Source organism: Eschrichtius robustus, chromosome 2, assembly GCF_028021215.1.
Source record: "Eschrichtius robustus isolate mEscRob2 chromosome 2, mEscRob2.pri, whole genome shotgun sequence".
Classification (NCBI taxonomy): domain Eukaryota; kingdom Metazoa; phylum Chordata; class Mammalia; order Artiodactyla; family Eschrichtiidae; genus Eschrichtius; species Eschrichtius robustus.
Window position 1 is genome coordinate 133,166,429 of NC_090825.1, and position 21,057 is coordinate 133,187,485.

General features: G+C 40.7%; 1 protein-coding gene across 1 annotated transcript in view; it reads left to right on the plus strand.

Annotated features, from left to right (window-relative positions):
* Positions 1 to 21,057, plus strand: part of ITK (IL2 inducible T cell kinase) — a 63,954-nt gene that overhangs the window by 27,510 nt on the left and 15,387 nt on the right. Inside the window, exons 5-8 of the mRNA XM_068536280.1 lie at positions 849 to 889; positions 4,442 to 4,593; positions 8,572 to 8,637; positions 15,809 to 15,863. Of these exons, the coding sequence (XP_068392381.1) occupies positions 849 to 889; positions 4,442 to 4,593; positions 8,572 to 8,637; positions 15,809 to 15,863 (314 nt within the window). The remainder of the gene's footprint in view (positions 1 to 848; positions 890 to 4,441; positions 4,594 to 8,571; positions 8,638 to 15,808; positions 15,864 to 21,057) is intronic.

The following is a 21,057-nucleotide window of genomic DNA, read 5'->3' on the forward strand; positions in this document are numbered from 1 at the left end:
CAAGTCAACCCCCTGCAGAGATGAGGCGCTCGCCGCCTGCAGATGCAGCCCACTCCCTGTTTACCTCTAATTGTTAAAGAAGTCCTTGAACTGAGCAGAAGCCTGGGCATTGCCTCCCATATCACACATCCTGCCAGACACACAGACACACAACTTAGGTCCGTTGATTCCAGGCTTGACCTTTTTTAGTGCCTCAAAGTAGAAATGCTGAGAGACACAGATGGAGAGATGAAAGGGAAGAGAGGGGGAAAGGGAGAGAAAGAAGAAAGAGACACAGAGAGAAGGAGCTGTAGAGACACAAAGAGATAAACAGAGCGGGGTGCTGGGGTGTTGTCTGGGGGAGTCAGCAAGAACAAATACTCGGAGTCCTTAAGATAACTAACTGAAAGTGGATTCCAGGCCTCTCAACAAGCAGCACGACGACCTCTCACCTCTTCCAGCCCCTCCTCAAGCCCACAGGGGCATCAGGAAACCAGTGAGTCCCTGCCCCCCTGAGTCACCAATTCCAAGTCTTGGTTTAACAGGTGGAGGCGCCTTCGTGGAAGGCTCCGTGCCCACTGGGAAGGACACACACTGAGAACCGCTGTCAGCCCCTTTGGGCGAGGCTTTTCCTGGGTATACAGGCAGAGGGGCCCAGATATTCGCTTCTGGAAGTCTCTGGTGTCTCCTGGAAAACAAGACTGGGAACGAGCAGGCTGAAAGAGAAAAAACCCAGGCCCTGTGTCTCATCCTCTCCTCCTGCTGTTCTCTTTGGGGCCCCTTTTCTCTGAAAAGCCCCCTGATGCTCACCTTTAGTTGGGCACATTCGGTTTCATACTCGTTTTCTTTTTCTGTTTTTCTCGTTTCAGCTTCAAAGAAGCCTCTTCCTCCTACTCCTGAAGACAACAGGGTGAGTGAGAGCACGAGGTCCCGGTGCGGTGGGCCAGCGGCCCCACGGGCTACAGCTCTGGGGTGGTCCCACTTGCGTTTCCCAACTGCCCAGGTTTCTCAAATGCCGGGCAGATGCAGCAGATTTGTGGTGATGCAGCTGAACTCAACACCATGGGTTTCTCGGGCCTGAATTGTCTCGTGGGTGTGTCCAGGTAAAAGCCGCCAGATCTTCACCCCACTGCCTTCACTCAGCAAATACTTATTGGTAACAAACTGTGCAGCCAGGCAGCTGACTAGGTTGGGGCATAATAACAGCTCACAGCTATATAAAATGTGTATTTACCCCACCCTTTGGACATACAAGCATTTTGGAAGCATACATTTGAGAATACCTTTTATTCTTCAAAGCACATCCACACTTTTACCAGCTATTTTGAAACTCACTATCATCTCTAGCCACTTCAGAGGGTTATAGTTTTATTCTCGTGTGAAAGCTTGGGAAAGCAAGTCCCACGAGAGGTCCTCCCAAGGCCATCCAGTAACTTAGTAGTCAAGCTAGTAGGATGCAGTTTCTGGTGTGGTGGCCTTGAACTCGAGTGGTGGTTCTCAAAGTGTGGTCCATGGACCAGCAGCATTGGCATCACCTGGGAGCTTGTTAGAAATGCAAATTCTCAGGCCCCGCCCCAGACTTACTACATGCAAAATTCTAGGGGAGGAGCCCAGGAATCTGCATTTTAATAAACTTCCGGGTGATCCTGAGGCACACTGGAGTCTGAGACACATCGGTCTAATATACTGACTTACAAGACTTAGGTGATATCAAGTCAACTCTCGGGAAGCTATCTAGTCAAGAAGACAAAAAAAAAAAAAAAAAAAAAAGAAAGATCAATCTAAGCCCTCACTTTATGGTAACAGCAGCACCAATATCCACATTTGAGTAATTGCCCTTTATTCTAGAACCCACTGACTCAGCTTCCTCATGCTTCTTCCTGAAGAATGAGCTCCGCTTTTTCCCTCCAGCCAATATGGTGACATTTCAAAGACTGGCAGCTTCCCCATAAGGGAAGTTCTACGTCGCTCAGAAGCAGGCTGGCTTTCAGATTTGTCGTCAGCCACCTTCCTCACAACAGGAAAGAAGTGGACTGAAATTGTAGCAGAAAATGAGCTCTCTCCCTTTTTATTTCATTCATCTTCTAAAGAATATTTCACCATCACCCTGGAAAACATGGTATGGAATCCCCCTGCCCTGGCTTGTCGGGGGTTACCCCCACAGTCCCACCTAAACCCGCACTTCTGCACCTTAGACTGGTTTGCTCCCGTCTGGTTTTCAGTATCAGTGAAGGTGAAAGTCAGAAAACAGGGCCTATCCATCTCCCCTTGGACGCCACCACTTGGCTTCTCAGATTTCTTGGAGGAGAAGCCTCTATACTGCTCTAGCACTCCAACCACAGGGCTTTTGGAATCACAGCTGTAGCTTCAACCATACGTCTAAATCCACAGTAACATTTCTTTTATCTTGAATTACTTGAATTCACTTCTCCCTTCACCTTCATGTTCTGTCTTCTAATGAGTGATGGCATCTTGAGTTGGCATCTAGAGAAGCTATACTTTTATTGATTTTTTTAAAAATAAATTTATTTATTTATTTTTGGCTGCGTTGGGTCTTCGTTGCTACGTGCAGGCTTTCTCTAGTTGTGGCGAGCGGGAGCCACTCTTCGTTGTGGCGCGCAGGCTTCTCATTGCGGTGGCTTCTCTTGTTGCAGAGCACGGGATCTAGGCGCGTGGGCTCAGTAGCTGTGGCGCACGGGCTTAGTTGCTCTGCGGCATGTGGGATCTTCCCGGACCAGGGATCGAACCCGTGTCCCCTGCATTGGCAGGAGGATTCTTAACCACTATGCCACCAAGGAAGTCCCCATATATGTTTTTATATACAAATATTGGGGCATGACTATACTGGACAACATAATAAAATAAAATGCACCTGTATTTGAATCCTGCTGGATTTGGCAGCTCAAATGCAACTGATACAGGAATGTAGTATCAGTGACTCAAAACTAGTATTACCATCTGTGATACGATTTTCCAAAATGGCAAACAACTCGTGGTCAAGTTCTGAACTAAACAAAGTGTAAATCTTCCCTCAATGTAAAGGGTGGTTGCATTCCTAGGAAACCAAGTACTTCGTATAGGGTTGAGGTAGGATCTAGGCTCAGAGTGTTATTGTACATTATTGTTGTAAGCAGGCTGCTCACCACGTGAATGTCTAACAGGACACTGAAAAGTTGTACAGGATGTGGGATGCTGCAGAGAGTTTTGCATCCTTGACCCTCTCCCATTCAATGCTAGTAGCACACCTCAACCTTTGTGACCTTTGAAACACTGCCATAGATGTCCAAAATGCCCCCTATGGAAAGGTTCCACATGGTTTGAGAACCCTGCTCTGACCTTTCTCTTGATAATAATTAATCAGTTGGGCCTATAATGAGATGAATACCATACCATATCCTTTCTTTATCTTCAGGTGCCCTTGAACAACTCCTTTCTCCACTGGCTCTTAGGGTGAAAGCCTCAGGCCCAACAACTCTTATCTGTAGTTCCCAATATTTCACCTCACAAGCTCCACAGATAATCTTGACTTCAAATTCCAATCTGGGCTCAGCTGGGATGACACACTATATCAGTATGACAATTTTTTTTTTTTAATCTCCAGTATGTTTATGCCACTGATTGCTTCAATGTACTCAGAGAACTTTTGATTTCCCATCACAGAATCTCATTCTAGCCAGTAATCTCAATCTCTTCCCATGTTTGCTGTCTCACAAAGTCTGCCAACCTGTAGCAGGTGTGCCCACCCTGAACCCTTGTGATTGTTTACAGTCTCCTCTTCACATCTCAATATCTCTTCCTAAGAAACGTACTGAAAAGTAGAGACATAGGCAAGAGAGCCCACAAGAGGAACAAGGGGTCCCACATGATATAGTAGAGAAAGCATAAGGCTAATTCAATTGCTAAACTTGGCCACATCCGTTTCTCCATCTGGGCCTCAGTTTCCCTATTCTAAACAAAAGAGTGGATCACAGGATCTCTCAGAGGCACTCAGCTCCAATAGTCTATGATTCTATGGATCTGGACAAGCCCACAAATAAAATCAGAAAAGCATGGACTGAATGATTTAGTGTTGACTTCATCCCCTTTGCCAACAATGTGATGCTTCTAGCAGAGAGGCTGTGAATTGTGACATGGTTCAAGGAAAGAAACAAGCAGACTTTTGTGAAAAGCACAGCCGCTGGGAATTCACTGGGGTCAGAATTTACCACATAGAATGGGAGAGGCAATGAACTCCAGGTATTGAATGTCTTTGTGTCCTACTCAGCACCATAAGCCTAACTCATAAAGAAAGCCAACTAGGCAGGCAAATGGCCTCAGCAAATACCCCCAATGGATTGTAGGAACTGGTGTCTGGCCTGGCATAGGTCCAAGAGCAAGTTACAGCTCGGGAACTTGCTGACCTCGTTCCACAGTTTACCTCCTTTCTACATCTTTGTTTGATTTTATTGTGTCCCTCCTCCAGCAGTTACTTCGGGAACCTGAAGAAACCTTGGTCATTGCCTTGTATGACTACCAAACGAATGATCCACAGGAACTCACGCTACAACGCAATGAGGAGTATTACTTGCTGGACAGTTCCGAGATTCACTGGTGGAGAGTTCAGGACAGGAATGGGTAAGGCACCTTCGTGGTTGCTGTCCCAGTTTTTGAGGTGAGGTGGGAACAAAGAAAATACTGGAACGACTGTCCTACCTCTCTCAGCAGGACCACGGCACTGAGTTAGGAGAGGACAGCAGAGGCAGAAGGAGGAGGAAGGAAGAAGTAGTTGAAAAGGGTCTTTCCCCTTCTCAGAGGTGGCTGGGAGGCAGTCACTTGCTATACTGGCTCCCTGCAGCCCATCAAGCACTCCCAGCCTCCAAACTCATCTAAAAATCTCCTGGGTTCTTCCACTGACATCCACAGTTTGGGAGAATGGCAACTTGTTCCACAAAACACCATTGTTCTTGAGTGTTTAAGTGAGGTTGAAGGTACATCCCATTGTGAGGGTCTTATTTTTGGTGGAAAGAAAAGGTGCGTACAGATGGTGCGGATTGGTGGTTACATTAAGAAGCATCAGGAAAAAAATACTAAAGATTTAGTTAAACCAACAGCCTTTAAACTAGCCATCCGAATGATTCATGGAGAAAATAAAGCTGTGCAAATACAGTTTGCCCACTATAGGACTTTTGAATGAAAAAAATCTTATGACTCCTTCTCTGATCTGAAATATAGGAAGATTACTGTTATTGACCTTCAGAATGCTCTGGGATGTATATGACTTAGATACTAGTGCTTAGTTTAAAGTTATCAGATTCACACTGCTTTATAAGGCTTTATTTTTTTCCTTTAAATATCAGAGGTATTTACCTATGCCCTGGAATAGTCTCCAGAATCATCTCCAGAAGATGATTTAAGTGATTGCCTAAATCCAACATAAAAGTGTGCCATAATTTAGCAAATTCCCTTCTTGGATGCTTAGGTTGTTTCTAATATTTTGCAAATATTAACAACACTGCAATTAACATCTTTCTATATTAATATTAAGGGTTTAAACATTTTCAAAGTGTGAGGTTATTATTAGTTTAAAAATATTTTAAAAAGAAAAAGAAAACACTCCATCATTGCAACATCTGGATAGCCTATGTCAATGTTTTATAAAAAAAAAAAAAAACTAACAATAGCGAGGAATATACATAAAAATAAGCCACCCTCCATTTGCCCACACATCAGTCCTAAAAGTATTCATTATTAAGTTACTTGTGCATCCTAAGCAAAAAAGTTATACATATACAAATGCATCCTTTTTTCATTTGCACTAAGGTGGTCCATTCTGGTCTTCACCTTGCTTTTAACCTTTAATGATATATCTTAGAGATATTTTCATATCAGCACATACAAATCTACCTTATTCTTTAAATAATTGCATAGTTTTAGAATGTATGCTTGCATTATAAATATTTAGACAATATTTTATAGTGGGACATTTAGTTTCCAGGTTGCTCAGTGAAGATCTTGTATTGCTCATGCTCGTGTATCTTGGTAATCTTTTGAAATTTATAGATTTTTGAAAAAATATTTTTTTGAAAAAATATTTTTTTCTTTGGGAAAAAAATATATATCTCACATTTCTAACTATGGAACTGGTGAGTCAGACTATGTGAAGTCTTAATTTTGAAAGATAAATCCCTCAAAAATTTTGCCAAATTCCCACCAACAGGGTATTCGAGTGCCAACACTGGGTATCATTAAACTTAACAAAAAAAAAAGGACCAATCGTTGAGTAAAAAAAAAAGAGGTACACAAATATCTTTAGGGTTAAGGCTTTACTTTTCATATATATCAAAACTTACATTTTCAAGGCACCTTCTCTTTAAGTAGCCTTATCAACTCGACTGCAGGGGAAGTGAGGGAGGGGTATAAAACAAGATTAGATCAAGAACTGTGACCTTGGAGGCAGTGTCTCTTGCTAGGTGAGAACAGACGCCAAAGCCCCTCATCTGGAACCTCTCTCTCTAGTTGACTGGGGGAAACAAACAAGACCTGTCACATTACCTTCTCTTTGCCTGTTATGGGGAGGCCCGTAGCAGCAACAGGTTCAAGACTGCCTGGCTCTACAAACACCAGAGGAACTAACTCAGAAATTCATCCCTTCAATCAACTGACATTTCTTTAGCACAACTAATGTGCCAGGAAATTTCTTCTCCTAGGTCTCACTTCCCCAAATGACAGTTTACCCTTTGTTCATTGGCCCATGGAAAGGCTCAACTCTGCACTTCAAAGGGCATCTAAGAGGACACCCCAGAGGCCAATCGGGCATATGGGAATTTCCCCAGTTTGCTTCGTAATAGCCTGGTGAAGCAGGAAGTACACAAGATGGGGAAAAAGGAGACTTGGACTTGAGTATCAGCTGCTTTTGTTGTACAGGACTTTGGAAAAGTCACTGAACTTCTGTGAATCCATTTCCTTGTCTGTAAAATGCAGATGATAATATCAGCTTTCCATCTCAGAGTGATGAGAAAATCAACGAGATGAAGAAAGTGAAAGGGCTTTGTAAATTCTATACCTGCACACAAGTGAAGAGAATTATCATCATTTTTTAACTAACCCAGCTTTGGCTGGCATATTAAAACACAGTCATTCTACATGAAAGTGAAAATAGTATTTGACCTACTAATATAATTGTAAACATATGGTGTGGCAAAAACAGACATAATTAAAAGGAATGTCAGAAGAAAGACATAAAAGAAATAGCAAACTTGAGAACAAGTTGACTCCCATCAGTTGGCACTGACTGCCTTGAGCACTGGGTTAAGAATGATTCTGAGGCTGGGTGTTCAGTTCTCCAAAGAAAGCATGCCATAATTGACTAGCAAGGTCAGGTCAGCCATGGGTACAAGATATGAGATATCCCATATCTGACATCACCATTCTTGATTTCTTCACTCCTCAGAACAATTCTGTGAAATTGATTACACATTCCCCATTAAACATAAATCACTAGGGACTTCCCTGGCGGTTCAGTGGTTAAGACTTAGCCTTCCAATGCAGGGGGTGTGGGTTCGATCCCTGGTCAGGGAGCTAAGATCCCACGTGCCTCGTGGCCAAAAAACCAAAACATAAAACAGAAGCAATATTGTAACAAATTCAATAAAGACTTTAAAAATGGTCCACATCAAAAAAAATCTTAAAAAACAAAACAAAACAAAAAAACATAAGTCACTAGATTACAAAATGGCCTTATATAAAAATTAAAACAGGTGATAGAGTAAAGAGCAAGAAGTTATGAGACATCTTTTTATAGATTGCAGAGTCTGGAGGGATTTTACATGTGATCTAGTGTAGGTCCTTCATTTTACAGGTACGGAGTCAGAGGCCTAGAGAGTGAAGGAGACACTGTTCTCACCTTGCAGTATTAAATGCGATAGTGTTTTGAAAAGTACAAAGCTACACACAGGTGTAAAGTATTTTGATGTTCTTATTAGTCTCTTAATCCATATGTCTTTGTTTATACACAAATTATTCCTGCTCAAAAGAAACCCCCAACCCCAAATCCAGCATGATTTTATCTTTTTTCTCATGTTTTACCAGTTATGTTTGAAGGAGCTCATTTAACAAAAAATATTAGGGAGGCCTTGAATTAAAAGCTCACAAGTTCGACTGGCAGTATCTTTTGGGACCTGTGGCTGGAAAGTAATTCTTTATGTTTTAATTATTTTGGTTTCCCGACTGTAAAACACTAGCACTAAAGCGGAAAAAATACTGATTATTACACACACACACAAATGTTTCCTAATAGAAAATAGAGACTGAACATTAATCTTTTTTCCAACAGAGGAAATTTCACAATGAAGAGATTAGCAAGCAGAGCTATTAAAGCAACCACTTCTTATTTATTATGATTCATATTTTAGTGGTAAAATCTACATAGCCTTTAACAGATAGCAGGTTGTTATTTTTAGCAATTTTTTTATTTGAAAATTTTAAAATGTCTTATCCCGAATGCTAAATAACATGAGACTTCATCTTTAAATGACTTTTAGTTGATTAAACCTATGAAATGGAGATGTGAAATTAGTTCTACATTAATCTAAACACTAATTTCCCTTTTAACAGGCATGAAGGATACGTACCAAGCAGTTATCTGGTGGAAAAGTCTCCAAATAACCTGGAAACCTACGAGTAAGATATTTTATTTGTTTTCCAAAAATATGGTGCTAAGGAGTCCTCTTACATTAGGAGTGAATTATTGGTTGATTATTAAAATACCAGGCATTTTCTCTTCTTGACCTGCTTTCTTCTCCCCCATACTCTGATCCCTAAGTAAACAGTTGAGGGTCACTTTATTTATTTTCTTTTTTATTAGAAAGGTATTTATTTATTTATTTAATTTATTCATTTTTGGCTGTGTTGGGTCTTCGTTGCTGCGTGTAGGCTTTCCGTAGTTGTGGTGAGCGGGGGCTACTCTTCGTTGCAGTGTGCGGGCTTCTCATTGCGGTGGCTTCTCTGGCTGCGGAGCATGGGCTCTAGGCATGCGGGCTTCAGTAGCTGTGGTGGGCAGGCTCAGTAGTTGTGGCGCATGGGCTTAGTTGCTCCGCGGCATGTGGGATCTACCCCCGCCAGGGATCGAACCTGTGTCCCCTGCATTGGCAGGCGGATTCTTAACCACTGCGCCACCTGGGAAGCCCGAGGGTCACCTTATTTTATTTATTTTTGGCTGCATCGGGTCTTAGTTGCGGCATGTGGGATCTTTCGTTGCAGTGTGCAGGCTTCTCTCTAGTTGTGGCGTGCGGGTTTTTTTTCTCTCTCTAGTTGTGATGCACAGGCTCCAGGGCACATGGGCTCTGTAGTTGTGGCACACGGGTTCCAGAGTGCTTGGGCTCTGTAGTTTGCAGCCCGCAGGCTCTCTAGTTGAGGCGCATGAGCCCAGTAGTTGTGGTGCATGCGCTTAGTTGCCCCTGCAGCATGTGGGATCTTAGTTCCCTGACCGGGGATTGAACCCACATCCCCTGCATTGTAAGGTGGATTCTTTACCACTGGACCACCAGTGAAATCCCGAGAGTCACTTTAAATAGAAGGGGGAGGGTATGTGTTCTCATCTCCCCTTTTATCTAAGGGATGATTTTCAGATGCCTGCACATAACTGTGGTCAAAGGAAAAGGTTCTTCTGGGAATCCCAGGAATATTTATCTTACTTGAGAAGGAAAAAACACTATGAACACTGGATCAAATACAAACTGACTTAAAAACATGGTTTAATGCAATACTTCCAACACCAAGATAGCAGACAAAAATATAGATATTAAATATTTGCTTAGCTTGTGTTGTTTATTTCAAGCTAGTCATTTAAAAGAAGAGTTCACATGGATATAAATTTTTTTTTAATTTTATTTATTTATTTATTTATTTTTGGCTGTGCTGGGTCTTTGTTGCTGCGCGCAGGCTTTCTCTAGTTGCGGTGAGCGGGGGCCACTCCTTGTTGCAGTGCGCAGGCTTCTCACTTCAGCGGCTTTTCCTATTGTGGAGCACAGGCTCTAGGTGCACGGGCTTCAGTAGTTGTGTCTCATGGGCTCTAGAGTGCAGGCTCAGTAGTTGTGGCGCATGGGCTTAGTTGCTGCGCGGCATATGGGATCTTCCCGGCCCAGGGCTCGAATCTGTGTCCCCTGCATTGGCAGGCGGATTCTTAACCACTGTGCCACCAGGGAAGCCCCACATGGATATAATTTTAATGGAATTACTTAATGTTTAATAAAATTCAAGCGTAGAGTACAATGTACTCACCATGTACATGTATTTCCTAGCTCAGCTGCTGGAAGGCCCAGAAGCAATAATACTACAGTAGCAATGTGTACACTCAGATCTTGGTTTTTAAATAACACTTCCCACTAAAAAGAACTAACACTTCTTGGAGAAATGGCTTGGGGATTCAGAGTCGGGGCAGGGAAAGAACAAAGATGAAACTGGAACATTTTGATGCATCAAAAAGTAAAGAAGTACCCCCCAATATTTTTTTGTTAAATAATGTGAACATATTGAATGATCACAGAAGTCAGCTTAAAAATGCTCCTTCTGACTAAATCTGGGATAATTTGAGTATCAAAATAAATAATGACAGTAAGGGACTACAATCCACTGAGTAAAATAAAAAAATCAATAATAAATAAATAGCTTGATAGATAAGTAAGTAAATAAATAAATGGGCAAGAAGAGAAAAAAGCTCTTTCTTGCAGCAAAATGCCAACTAATGAATGTAGAAGGAATGATAAAGTTTAAAAATCACCATTTTATAACTCAAAGTACCAACTGATTCAGGCAAGAATCATCAATGAGTGTCACAAATAGGTGGTGAAAGTTTGATATTTACATAGTTTCAAAGTATCTTCTCACAAACCACTTACTAATAACAAAGAGGAAATATCTGATAGATCCCATCTTAACTAAATGATCCAAGTTCACATCAATAATGGGGCAAGCAGACACCGTGCATCTCCTGATGTGATACACTGAGAAGGACACAACATCACTTCTGTGATATTCCTGCCCAAACATGCATAACCTGAATTATTCATGAGGAAATAATAGACAAATCCAAACTGAGGATAGTCTACAAAATAACTGCCCTGTGCTCTACAAAAATGTTAATATCATGAAAGACATGAAAGGCTGAGAAATTGGTCCACGTTAAAAAACTGAAGAGACGGGGTAACTAAATGCACCAGTAATCCTGGATCAATCTTGAACCATAAAAAAGCAAACCAAAAAAAGTTACAAAATATATTATTGAGACAACTGATGAAATTTGAATAAGCTCTAAAATTAGGTAATAGTATTGTATCAGTGTTAAATTTCATGATTTTGGTAATTGTACTATGGTTATACAAGTGTATATTCTACTTATTAGAAATACATACTGAAGTACTTAGGGGGGTAAAAGTCTATTCTCAAATGGCTCAAAAAAATCTATTTATCTATATCTATCTACCTATCTCTCTATCTATCTATCTGGACAGAATGGTAAAGCAAATGTGTAAAATATCAACAATTGGTTCATCTATATGTGGGAGTTCTTTTACAGTATTTTACAACTTTTCTGTAAGTTCAAAATCATTTAAAGATAAAATTTTAAGTACTTATCAAGCTTAAGATACCAGGGTTGAAGAATGCTAGCTAATGAAACCTTCTATTAACTCATTTGTGTTCTTATTAGTTCAAATGTGGTCAAGTTATTTGTTGCTGAAATTCTAATAGATTCTATAGTGAAGAACTATCATTTTCTGAAGAGTCTCTCAACCTGAGATTCATTTTGATCAAGTAGGTAAGAGAAGCCCCTCCCTCAGCTAACAGGAGTCATCACTTCCAAGAATACTCGAACTGTAATGAAATATATGAGATATGCTTAAAAAATAAAATTCTTTTATTATTTTACAGTCAACACCTTTAGAAAAAATTAGGCATTTATTTCAAATGATCACTAGGCTGGGAAGTTTTCTTTTTGTTTTGGTTTTTTACTTTTAATCAGAATTTCTTCATTTATGATAGAAGGGGCACATTCAAACTTCCAACAGAGTATAAGGCCATAGGGAATGATGGAGCTTGGGGCAAAAAAAAAGGTATATTCCCTCTCTTGAAGATAGTTTAAGTCACTTTTAAAATGAAACACTACAGCATACAAACAAAACAGTCTGTGAACTCTATTTATTCTGCACTCTGTCAGCTTGCATTTCAGATATGGAATCGTAGCTAGAGAATTAAATGGTTCATAAACAAGCATCCAGATAGTTAGTTATTATATCTGGGTATACCAAAATAAAGGCCCAATATGATTACTTTTTTCCTTGAACTTAACATTGTCTAGATATCTGCATAAGAACTCAAAATTGTACCCCGGGAACATGATCATGGGTTGGTAAGTTGATTGGCTTCAGGTCTCCTGCCGTGGTTTGGGGACATGACTTTGGGCAAGTTTCTTCACCAGGTTGGATCTCAGATCCCTTTTCCTTAAACTGAAGGGTCAGGTAAGATGAAGGAAAGCAAACTGTGGCACTCTTGCTGACATTCCCTCCCTGTGCCTGAACTCAGGGCAGACATCACTCTTAGATAGTGACATTCTTACTCCCTGAGCTCAGACTGGCCTCGATCTTTGCAACACACAGATCCAGGCAGCCAGTACTAACTGATCAGAGCTGACACATAAGATGAAGCATATTTGCCAGGCTTCAACTAAATAAGTTCTAAGAGCCCACTGAGTTGGAAAGTACCATCCAGTTGCATGTGTTCAAAAGCTCAGATGAAGTGAAGTGAGTCAGACAGAGAAAGAAATATTGTATGATATCACTCTTATGTGGAATCTAAAAAAATGGTACCAATGAACTTATTTACAGGACAGAAATTGAGTCACAGATGTAGAAAACTTATGGTTATCAAGGGGGAAAGTGGGGTATAAATTGGGAGATTGGGATTGACGTATACACACTACTATATATAAAAGATAACTAATAAGAACCTACTGTATAGCACAGGGAACTCTATTTGGTGCTCTACAATGACCTATATGGGAATGGAGTCTAGAAGAGAGTAGATATATGTATATGTATGACTGACTCACTTTGCTGTACAGAAGAAACTAACACAACATTGTAAATCAAATTAATTTAGAACAATTTTTTTAAAAAAGCTCAGATGAATCCACTAATTCCCCTATTCGTGGCTACTCTCAAATAACCAAACAAGTTTGGTAAGTGGTGTTGCTTCCCCACCCAGAACTTCTCTCCCCCTGGGCTTATTAATTTCCACAACTGATTGTTAACTGATGATCATTCTGTCTCCTCTAACGTAATAAGTGGGCAGGGAGGCCAGGATATGGTTCAAGTGTTAACAACACTGAAAAACTTCAACCCTAAAAAATCACTCACATTCTTTTTTTTTACCCCTTTTTAGTTGTTTTTTCACCAGACAACAAAATTATAAAAATAATGCTCCTGTTTGCACATGCTCCAGTTTGAAGAGCTCTACTTTAGAAGATACGGGGAGTAGGGGTAGTAAAAGAATATAAATTATTTCACTCCATTTCATTTCTCTTTCAAACTTATACGTTACACATTTAATTTTTGTATTAAAATATAGATAAGGAAAGAAGGACCCATGTGAGAGCATGCACATGATAAATAGTGCGAAGATTACGTTCCTTAGGAGTTTGCAGATCGCAAGAACTGTATCTGACAGGTGTAACCCCTGAAAGATGTGGAGTTGGGGGCTACAGCATAGCAAACTAGGATTTTCTGGGGGGAGAGAGGGAGCCTGGTAATGTTTTTCCTTAAGTCCCTGGTATATGATAGTTACAGGCTCTTTATGGTGGTGATAAAAGCATGGACTCTGGAGCCAAAATGGCTGGGTTCACATTCTGGCTATGCCTTACTAGCTCATTGACCTTGGGCAAGTCTCATAGCCTGCTGATAACACTTTCTGACACATGATAGGTGAGCTACACTTTAGCTAAATATTCTTTGCAGTCTTAAAGTTCTCACCAGAGTATGGCTGGAGCTTTCCCCCCAGCAAACTTTGATAGAGTCCACTGACCAGAGATATGATTTCAGCCTAGCTACAGCTAATGCAAAAGAGACTAATCAGGGCATACTCAGGAAGCCAAAGTTCATATCGAGGCTGTTTTAATGGAAACTTTATGAAAAGTCAGTTAGCATCTTTGTATAACTTGTATAATTCTAGTTTAGAGTCATCAGTCATTAAAATTCCCAGAATGATACCACACTGCATTTATGTTACATGTCATCTGCTGTTGCTTGCTTGAGTATGATATGCTACACATACAGATTATTGGCCAGCCAGGCAAGGAGCTGGACTGCTAGTTTCAAATGCTCAGATGTATGAAGAAGAGCTTTCAGCACTACATATGTTAATGAAATCAAACTATAAAAATGACACTGAACCCATAGTGTACTTAGATTTGCTTTCCCCCATTATCCAAATCATTCCTTCACACTGCATTGGTTCCTAAAGGTGTCTGACATGAATTATTTCAGGTTAAGATCTATTTTTGGTAGCAAAAATCAAGAAGTATCTTTACTTTCTTTTTTTATTTATACATTTAATCTATTATTCAAATTGCTTATAGAAAATTTGATTTTAAAACTTCTCCAGAAAAGAAATGAGACACTTATCCTGAGAAAATTAGCCAGAAATCTTAAGAAATTAAAACAGCCGTATGATAAAATCAGAAACACAAAATTAAACAATATCGTGTCATCACATGAACCCCGTGACACATTTTCCTTTTAAACTAACTTTGAAGCTCAATCTCAGGTTAGTTCGCTTTGTAAAAGTAGAAAATATGTGAATGTTTACCTTGCTTTTAGCAGATTACATCCATTAAAATTTTTTAGTTTTTTCAACAAATAAATTTAGCATTCCTTTGACAAGGAATAACAGTAATGCCTCAGGTTTTTCTACATTTGCATTTTTTACAAAGATAAACTAGCCTTATGAGACACTGTCAATGTCATTTGTGCAGGAGCTTTAGTGCAGCTGGGAAAAAAATGTAATTATTTTGCAGAAGATCTTGAAAACCAGTCTTACAGAGGAAAATACTGCAACTGTTTTAAAAGGATATTTGCTACACTTTCAAATTTATATTAAATTTTTATAGCTGCCCTAGCATCATCCTGCTAATAACCACCCACTGACTTACAAAATAGAGCAGAAGATAAATGTTTTCTAAAATTTTAATGTGGAAAATTTCCAACATGCACAAAAGTAGAGAGAAAAATATGATGAACCTCCATGTACCCAAAACCCAGCTTCAACAATTATCAACATTTCACCAATTCTGATTCATTTGTTCCAATTAAACATTTTATTGGGCTTCCCTGGTGGCGCAGTGGTTGAGAGTCTGCCTGACAATGCAGGGGACACGGGTTCGAGCCCTGGTCTGGGAGGATCCCACATGCCGTGGAGCAACTAGGCCCGTGAGCCGCAACTACTGAGCCTGCGCGTCTGGAGCCTGTGCTCCGCAACGGGAGAGGCCGCGATGGTGAGAGGCCCGCGCACCGCGATGAAGAGTGGCCCCCGCTTGCCGCAACCGGAGAAAGCCCTCACACAGAAACGAAGACCCAACATAACAATCAATCAATCAATCAATCAATAAATCTTTAAAAAAAAAAAAAACAAAAAAACCCAAAACATTTTATTACCTAGAAATGGTTCATGCTTTTGCTTTTGAGTTTGAAAGCATTGGTAGAAACAAAAAGAACAAAAAATTTTCTGGCATTAATTATCTTTCATAAGTAAATAATGAAATTTTTAAAAATGTCATTGACATATGACTTTTTCCTGCTTTCAGGTGGTACAATAAGAGTATCAGCCGAGACAAAGCTGAGAAACTTCTTTTGGACACAGTAAGTCTGCTTAAACTGTCTTTTAACTTCAAATAAAATGAATTGTGTTACTTTTTTTTCAGCCATGCTGTGGTTTGTGCTAACGCAGTGAGTTGACATATTGGATTAACAGTGGTGTCCATGTCTGGTAAAAGCATTCTGGGGGTTCACAGGGTTAGCATACATCAGTATAAGAAACCCGGAGAGGATCAAAGGCCTTGGTATTCACGTGTGACCGTGACCACAGCTTCTGTGGGTGGTCTTTCGGGCTGTGATGGCTGGCCCTGGGGAGCTGTGGTGCTGGTCTTCCTTGCCTGCGTCTCTGGCTGGGTCAGGAGTGCCTGTGACTCAGATTCCGCCTGGTTGGGCTGTGTGTGGATCCAGAGGAAATACACCACTTGTTTTATTTTTCATGCAACCGTTCATCTTGAGAGCCATACGGTATCGGGAGCAGGACTGACCTTACCCAGGGGTGTCAGGATTAAGGAAGGGAGAGAAGGCATGGTGTGGTGAGGAAAGTACTGGGTCCTGGCCACTGCTCTCGCTCCAACTCAGTGTGTGACTTCGGGAACATCTCTTCTTCCTTCTGGGCCTCAGTTTCTCAATGAGTACAAGAGGAGCACTGGACTAAATCAGGGATGACAATTACCCAGATGCATACTGCCACTGTCTGCTCCTGGTCCTGTGGCCGACACAGTTGATCAGAGTTCATGGCTTTGGGATCCTTCTCAAAACAGTGCTCCAGGAAGCTGCCATCAATTGACTGGCATGCAAGGTAAAACCTTCTCTTCCTGGACCAGAAGATCACTTGTTATTCTAAAACAGTGCCTCTCAAAGTATCTGTGGTGATGGACTACTTTTTGTGGTTGGTTTTTAATTTCCAATCTGTCACAGACTTATATTTTGTAAAATACAATAAAAATGAATTATCAGAAAAAATAAAAAGCAAAAATAAGAAGCAAAGACATAAAAAATGCAAGTCCAATTTTTTATTAGTATTAGATTCATTAGACATAAAATTGCTCTGTCTGATTGCTATAAAAAGATTCTAAATGATTACTCTCAATTTCATTTTTTTGTCTGGAGGTGGACCAATAACAATTTGCTAACTGGCACCCATCCATAGACCACACTTAAAGTAGCACGGAAAATTGCACATTTAGGGCTCTTGCAGAGAAACCAAATGCATGGAGGTATTGAGAGAAAGCTTTCTACAGAGAAATCAATCAATTTATCAGCGTATTTGCTTAGAGCAGTGGTTCGCAGGCCTGTCTGCACATTAAAATCACCTGGGAAACATTTTCAAGATACCATTGCCCAGGTCCCAGCCCAGATTCATTAAATCAAAATCTCTAGTGGGTTAGAGGGGTGGGATAGGGAGGGTGGGAGGGAGATGCAAGAGGGAGGGGATGTGGGGCTATATGTATACGTATAGCTGATTCACTTTGTTACGCAGCAGAAACTAACACGCCATTGTAAAGCAATTATACTCCAACAAAGATGTTAAAAAAGAAGAAAACCTCTAGTGGGTAGGGTCCAGGCATTCGTAATTTAGAGGAAAATCTCTCCAGGTGAATCTAATATTCAAATGATGTTAATGACCCGCGCCCAACACAAGCCTCACCAGTGAGACCAGTAAACAGTAGGCCTGGGTTGATGGAGGCATCAGTCTCTCTGTGCCAAAATGTTAGCCCTGTTCCTGCCATTTTCCAGTTATGGTTTGAAGGTATTTCCTATCTTTAAGAATCTTAAACTGCAAACCTCTCCTGCATGGAATGAAGCTGGAGTGACCAACTCATCCTGGTTTGCCTGGAACTGTTCCAGTTTTAAAACTGAGAGTCCTATGGCCCCAGAGCCCCTGCACCTCAGTCCCAGACAAACTGGGACAGTTGATCACCCAAACCGGTAACCATTACCAGTTTGGACAGTGGCTAGAGGTGAGCTTAGAGAAGGAGACCTGGGAAGATATCAGGTAGGGAATGAAAGTCTGTGATGGGAAGGTGGAGGGATGATGAATATTGTCAAAGAATAATCTAAAGGCATATAGTTGATTAATATACTATTTACTTTTGCACAAGGGAAACTGATAATAGATTGATTCATTCTATCAAAGGCAAAAATATAATTTCTATAAGAGGAAATGGAGACGGGAAGAGAGCCCACAGTCATATTTTGGAGCAGTGAACTTTTTCTCCTTTGGTTAAGTTGCCGGTGAGCAGGCAGCTGGCAAAGAGGACAAGGTGAGATGCTCTGCCCGTGGGCAGTTTTGTTCTCATCAAAGAGGGCAAGTCCAGTTGTCTGTGGATTTTCCAAAAGACTATTTGTGTTTACCAGTGACGGCTGCAAAACAGGCAGTCTGTATGATGTCAGCCGTCTCAATCAGCATCTGTTGCCTTTATGACGTCTGCACCATTTCCTTTATTAGGATTTCTCAGTATAAACTCACATAACTTACCATTTTGCTGAGCACAGATCTAAGCGCATAGAGATACTTGAGACAGGGTCTTTGATCTCAATAAGCTTTAGACTCTATTGGGAAACAAGACAAACTCTGAAGAAACAGAGGATAATCTAAGAAAAACTGAACATATTCAGTAGGCTTTCAGTGGCCTTGGAGTTCTGAGAATATTCTAGAAGAATTAGAAAGATTTCATGGAGGAAGAGGAATTAAGCTGAGTCATTACTAGACTCTGGTTTCTCCTTGGTTCCACCTGGACTCAGCACTTAATTATTTCCTGTGGTTCCCAATATCGCACATTAGAATCACTGGGAAATTTTTAAAAATACAGATTCCCAGGCCCCAGCCCAGACCTACAGAATCAGACTCTCCAGGGTTAGTTCGTGGGAATCTATATTTTTTCAAGTCAAACTTGTGATGCATATGTGGCCCACTCAGCACCTATGTTATTGGATAACATAATAAATTATTAAATTAACCAATAAGAACTTATAATTAAATAAGAATTATACTGAGTTTAAACAAGTGCAGTTTTGTTATTTTCAATCCCACATTGGTTAATGAAGTATTGCCCATGGAGCACCTAAAACAGCCCACATTAATGATTAGCAAAAGATGATTTCTATTTTACAGCAGTTCTTTGGAGACACTTAAATACATTCTGCTTGCTAGGGCAGTTGAAACATTCCTCCTTATTAATATTCTAGACTACTTCACCAAATCCTCTTTGCCTCCTTAGGTAATATAAGGGCAAACTTCAGTGGGTCCCTATATTGTATGATGTTTGAAACATCAGCTGAATTGTTTCAGGGGTGAATTTAGTGTCTCCTTATCTAACAACTATAGGACCCTTAAAAGATTGATTGATTCATTATTATTGACCAAAACTGTATTTATTTTATTTTTATTAACTAAATCTCCTGATGTACTGCCCCGTGCATATTTCTCCACTAGAATATAAACCCTTTACCTTGTTCCTGCTGTACACAGGACCCCAGAACTGTACCTATGATAACGTAGCTGCTCAATGAATATTTATTGAGTGAATGAATATAGCAAATGCTTAAGAAGTGTTTTTAAATGAACAAATACGCTGTAGGAGAAGCTGGCTAATCATGAGCATCATTGGGGAGCTTTTTAAAAATACAAATTCCAGGACTCCAGCCCTCACCAGTCAGAACCTTAGGAAGTGGTACCCAGGTGGTTCTGGGTCTTACCCAAGTTTGGGAACCACAGAAAATATCTCCTATTGTGTCCTATCAATTATTCAGATAGCACCTCCTCTAAGAAGCCTCTCATGCTTTCCCTCCCACAAGCTGTGGAATGTGGTTTTTCCACAACTTTGAACCCCTATGGTGCAATGTCATGACATCTCCAGTGGCTCTGTTTTCACTCAGCCTCGGACCTCAGCCGTCTCTCTTCTGTCATAACCCATTTAGGTAGAGGGTGAATTCTTTGCAAGCAGGTACTCTATACTTCACAGCATTGCATACGTTGGGTGACCTGAATTTTGGGCAGAAGCCTTATCTCAGACATTGGTTTATCATATTTCCATGATTCTAAGATGTTATTAAAGATACAGTACTGACTCCATACCAGGATTTTTTCAAGAAAAGAAATGAACCACCTCCAGAATGAAGAGTGGCTATCTGTCAGAGACACTCTTAAATTATAATGCAGTGTGAACAAGCTGTAAGTTATCAGTCCATCTTTTTCACAATAACCTACCCTGTGTAGCAAGATTATCTTCTGTAAGGTGCCCTTCAAATCATACGGACAGAAAGAAAGAAGTAAATTCCTAACAGTCAACATGTCTCAGATGAAAGCAGACAATGGCATTAATACTTCTAACAGGTGGTATACCATAACGTGTGATAATAACAGCTAATGATAGCTCTAATAGTCCTTGCTCTGGTATTATATTCCAGGAACTGTTTTAGGCACTTTAATTCTCCCAACCATCTTGCAAAAGTCATTTTACAACTGAGAAAACTAAAGCTCCTGCATTTAATCAGGAAACATCTGTGTTGACAGAATTATAGACTGAGTTAGAATTCCTTTTAAAGAACACCTGGTCCATCCCCTTTGTGCTACAGGGGAGTAAACTGAGTGTAAATCAGTGGCATAGCCTGGACTAGAGCAGGGATGCTTCTTCATAGACACACACACACACACACACACACGCACACATACACATATACACATGCACACACACACAGTTAGTAAGGGAATATATGAGTTAAGTTCTATTCTCCCATCCCTATACTTCCCATCTGTGTATTTTACCCCCTTGGCATGATTTTTTTTTTTCTATTGTTACATCTTTATTTTTCTAGATAAAATAGTAAAAGGTAAAGTGAGACCTTGACTATATCCCGTGGGAACAAGCCCCCTCCCCGACCTACCCTGGCTGCATTGCACAGATCAGTGCCCCTATGCATGGCAATGACAGGAGCAGAGACCCTTTAGACTCCACCGTTCTTGGTGGTTGTGACTTCCTCTGAGCCCCTTGCAGGAAGTAGGTGATAAGGCACATGCCGGATGCCTCCTTTTCCTCAGAACCCTGTGCTGCCTCAGCCCTAAACCAGAGTTTCCTGTCACCAGCACTGAATGCCACCTAGATCAACTACGATGGAGGAAGAGCTCTGCCAGCCTCCCGTCCTCGGCAGAGCTGACTGAAAACTTTACCTCTCCTTTGTCTGATGTCTGTGGATCAGTTTACTCTTGTTAACAGTTGGGCCCCTCTCTAATCACAAA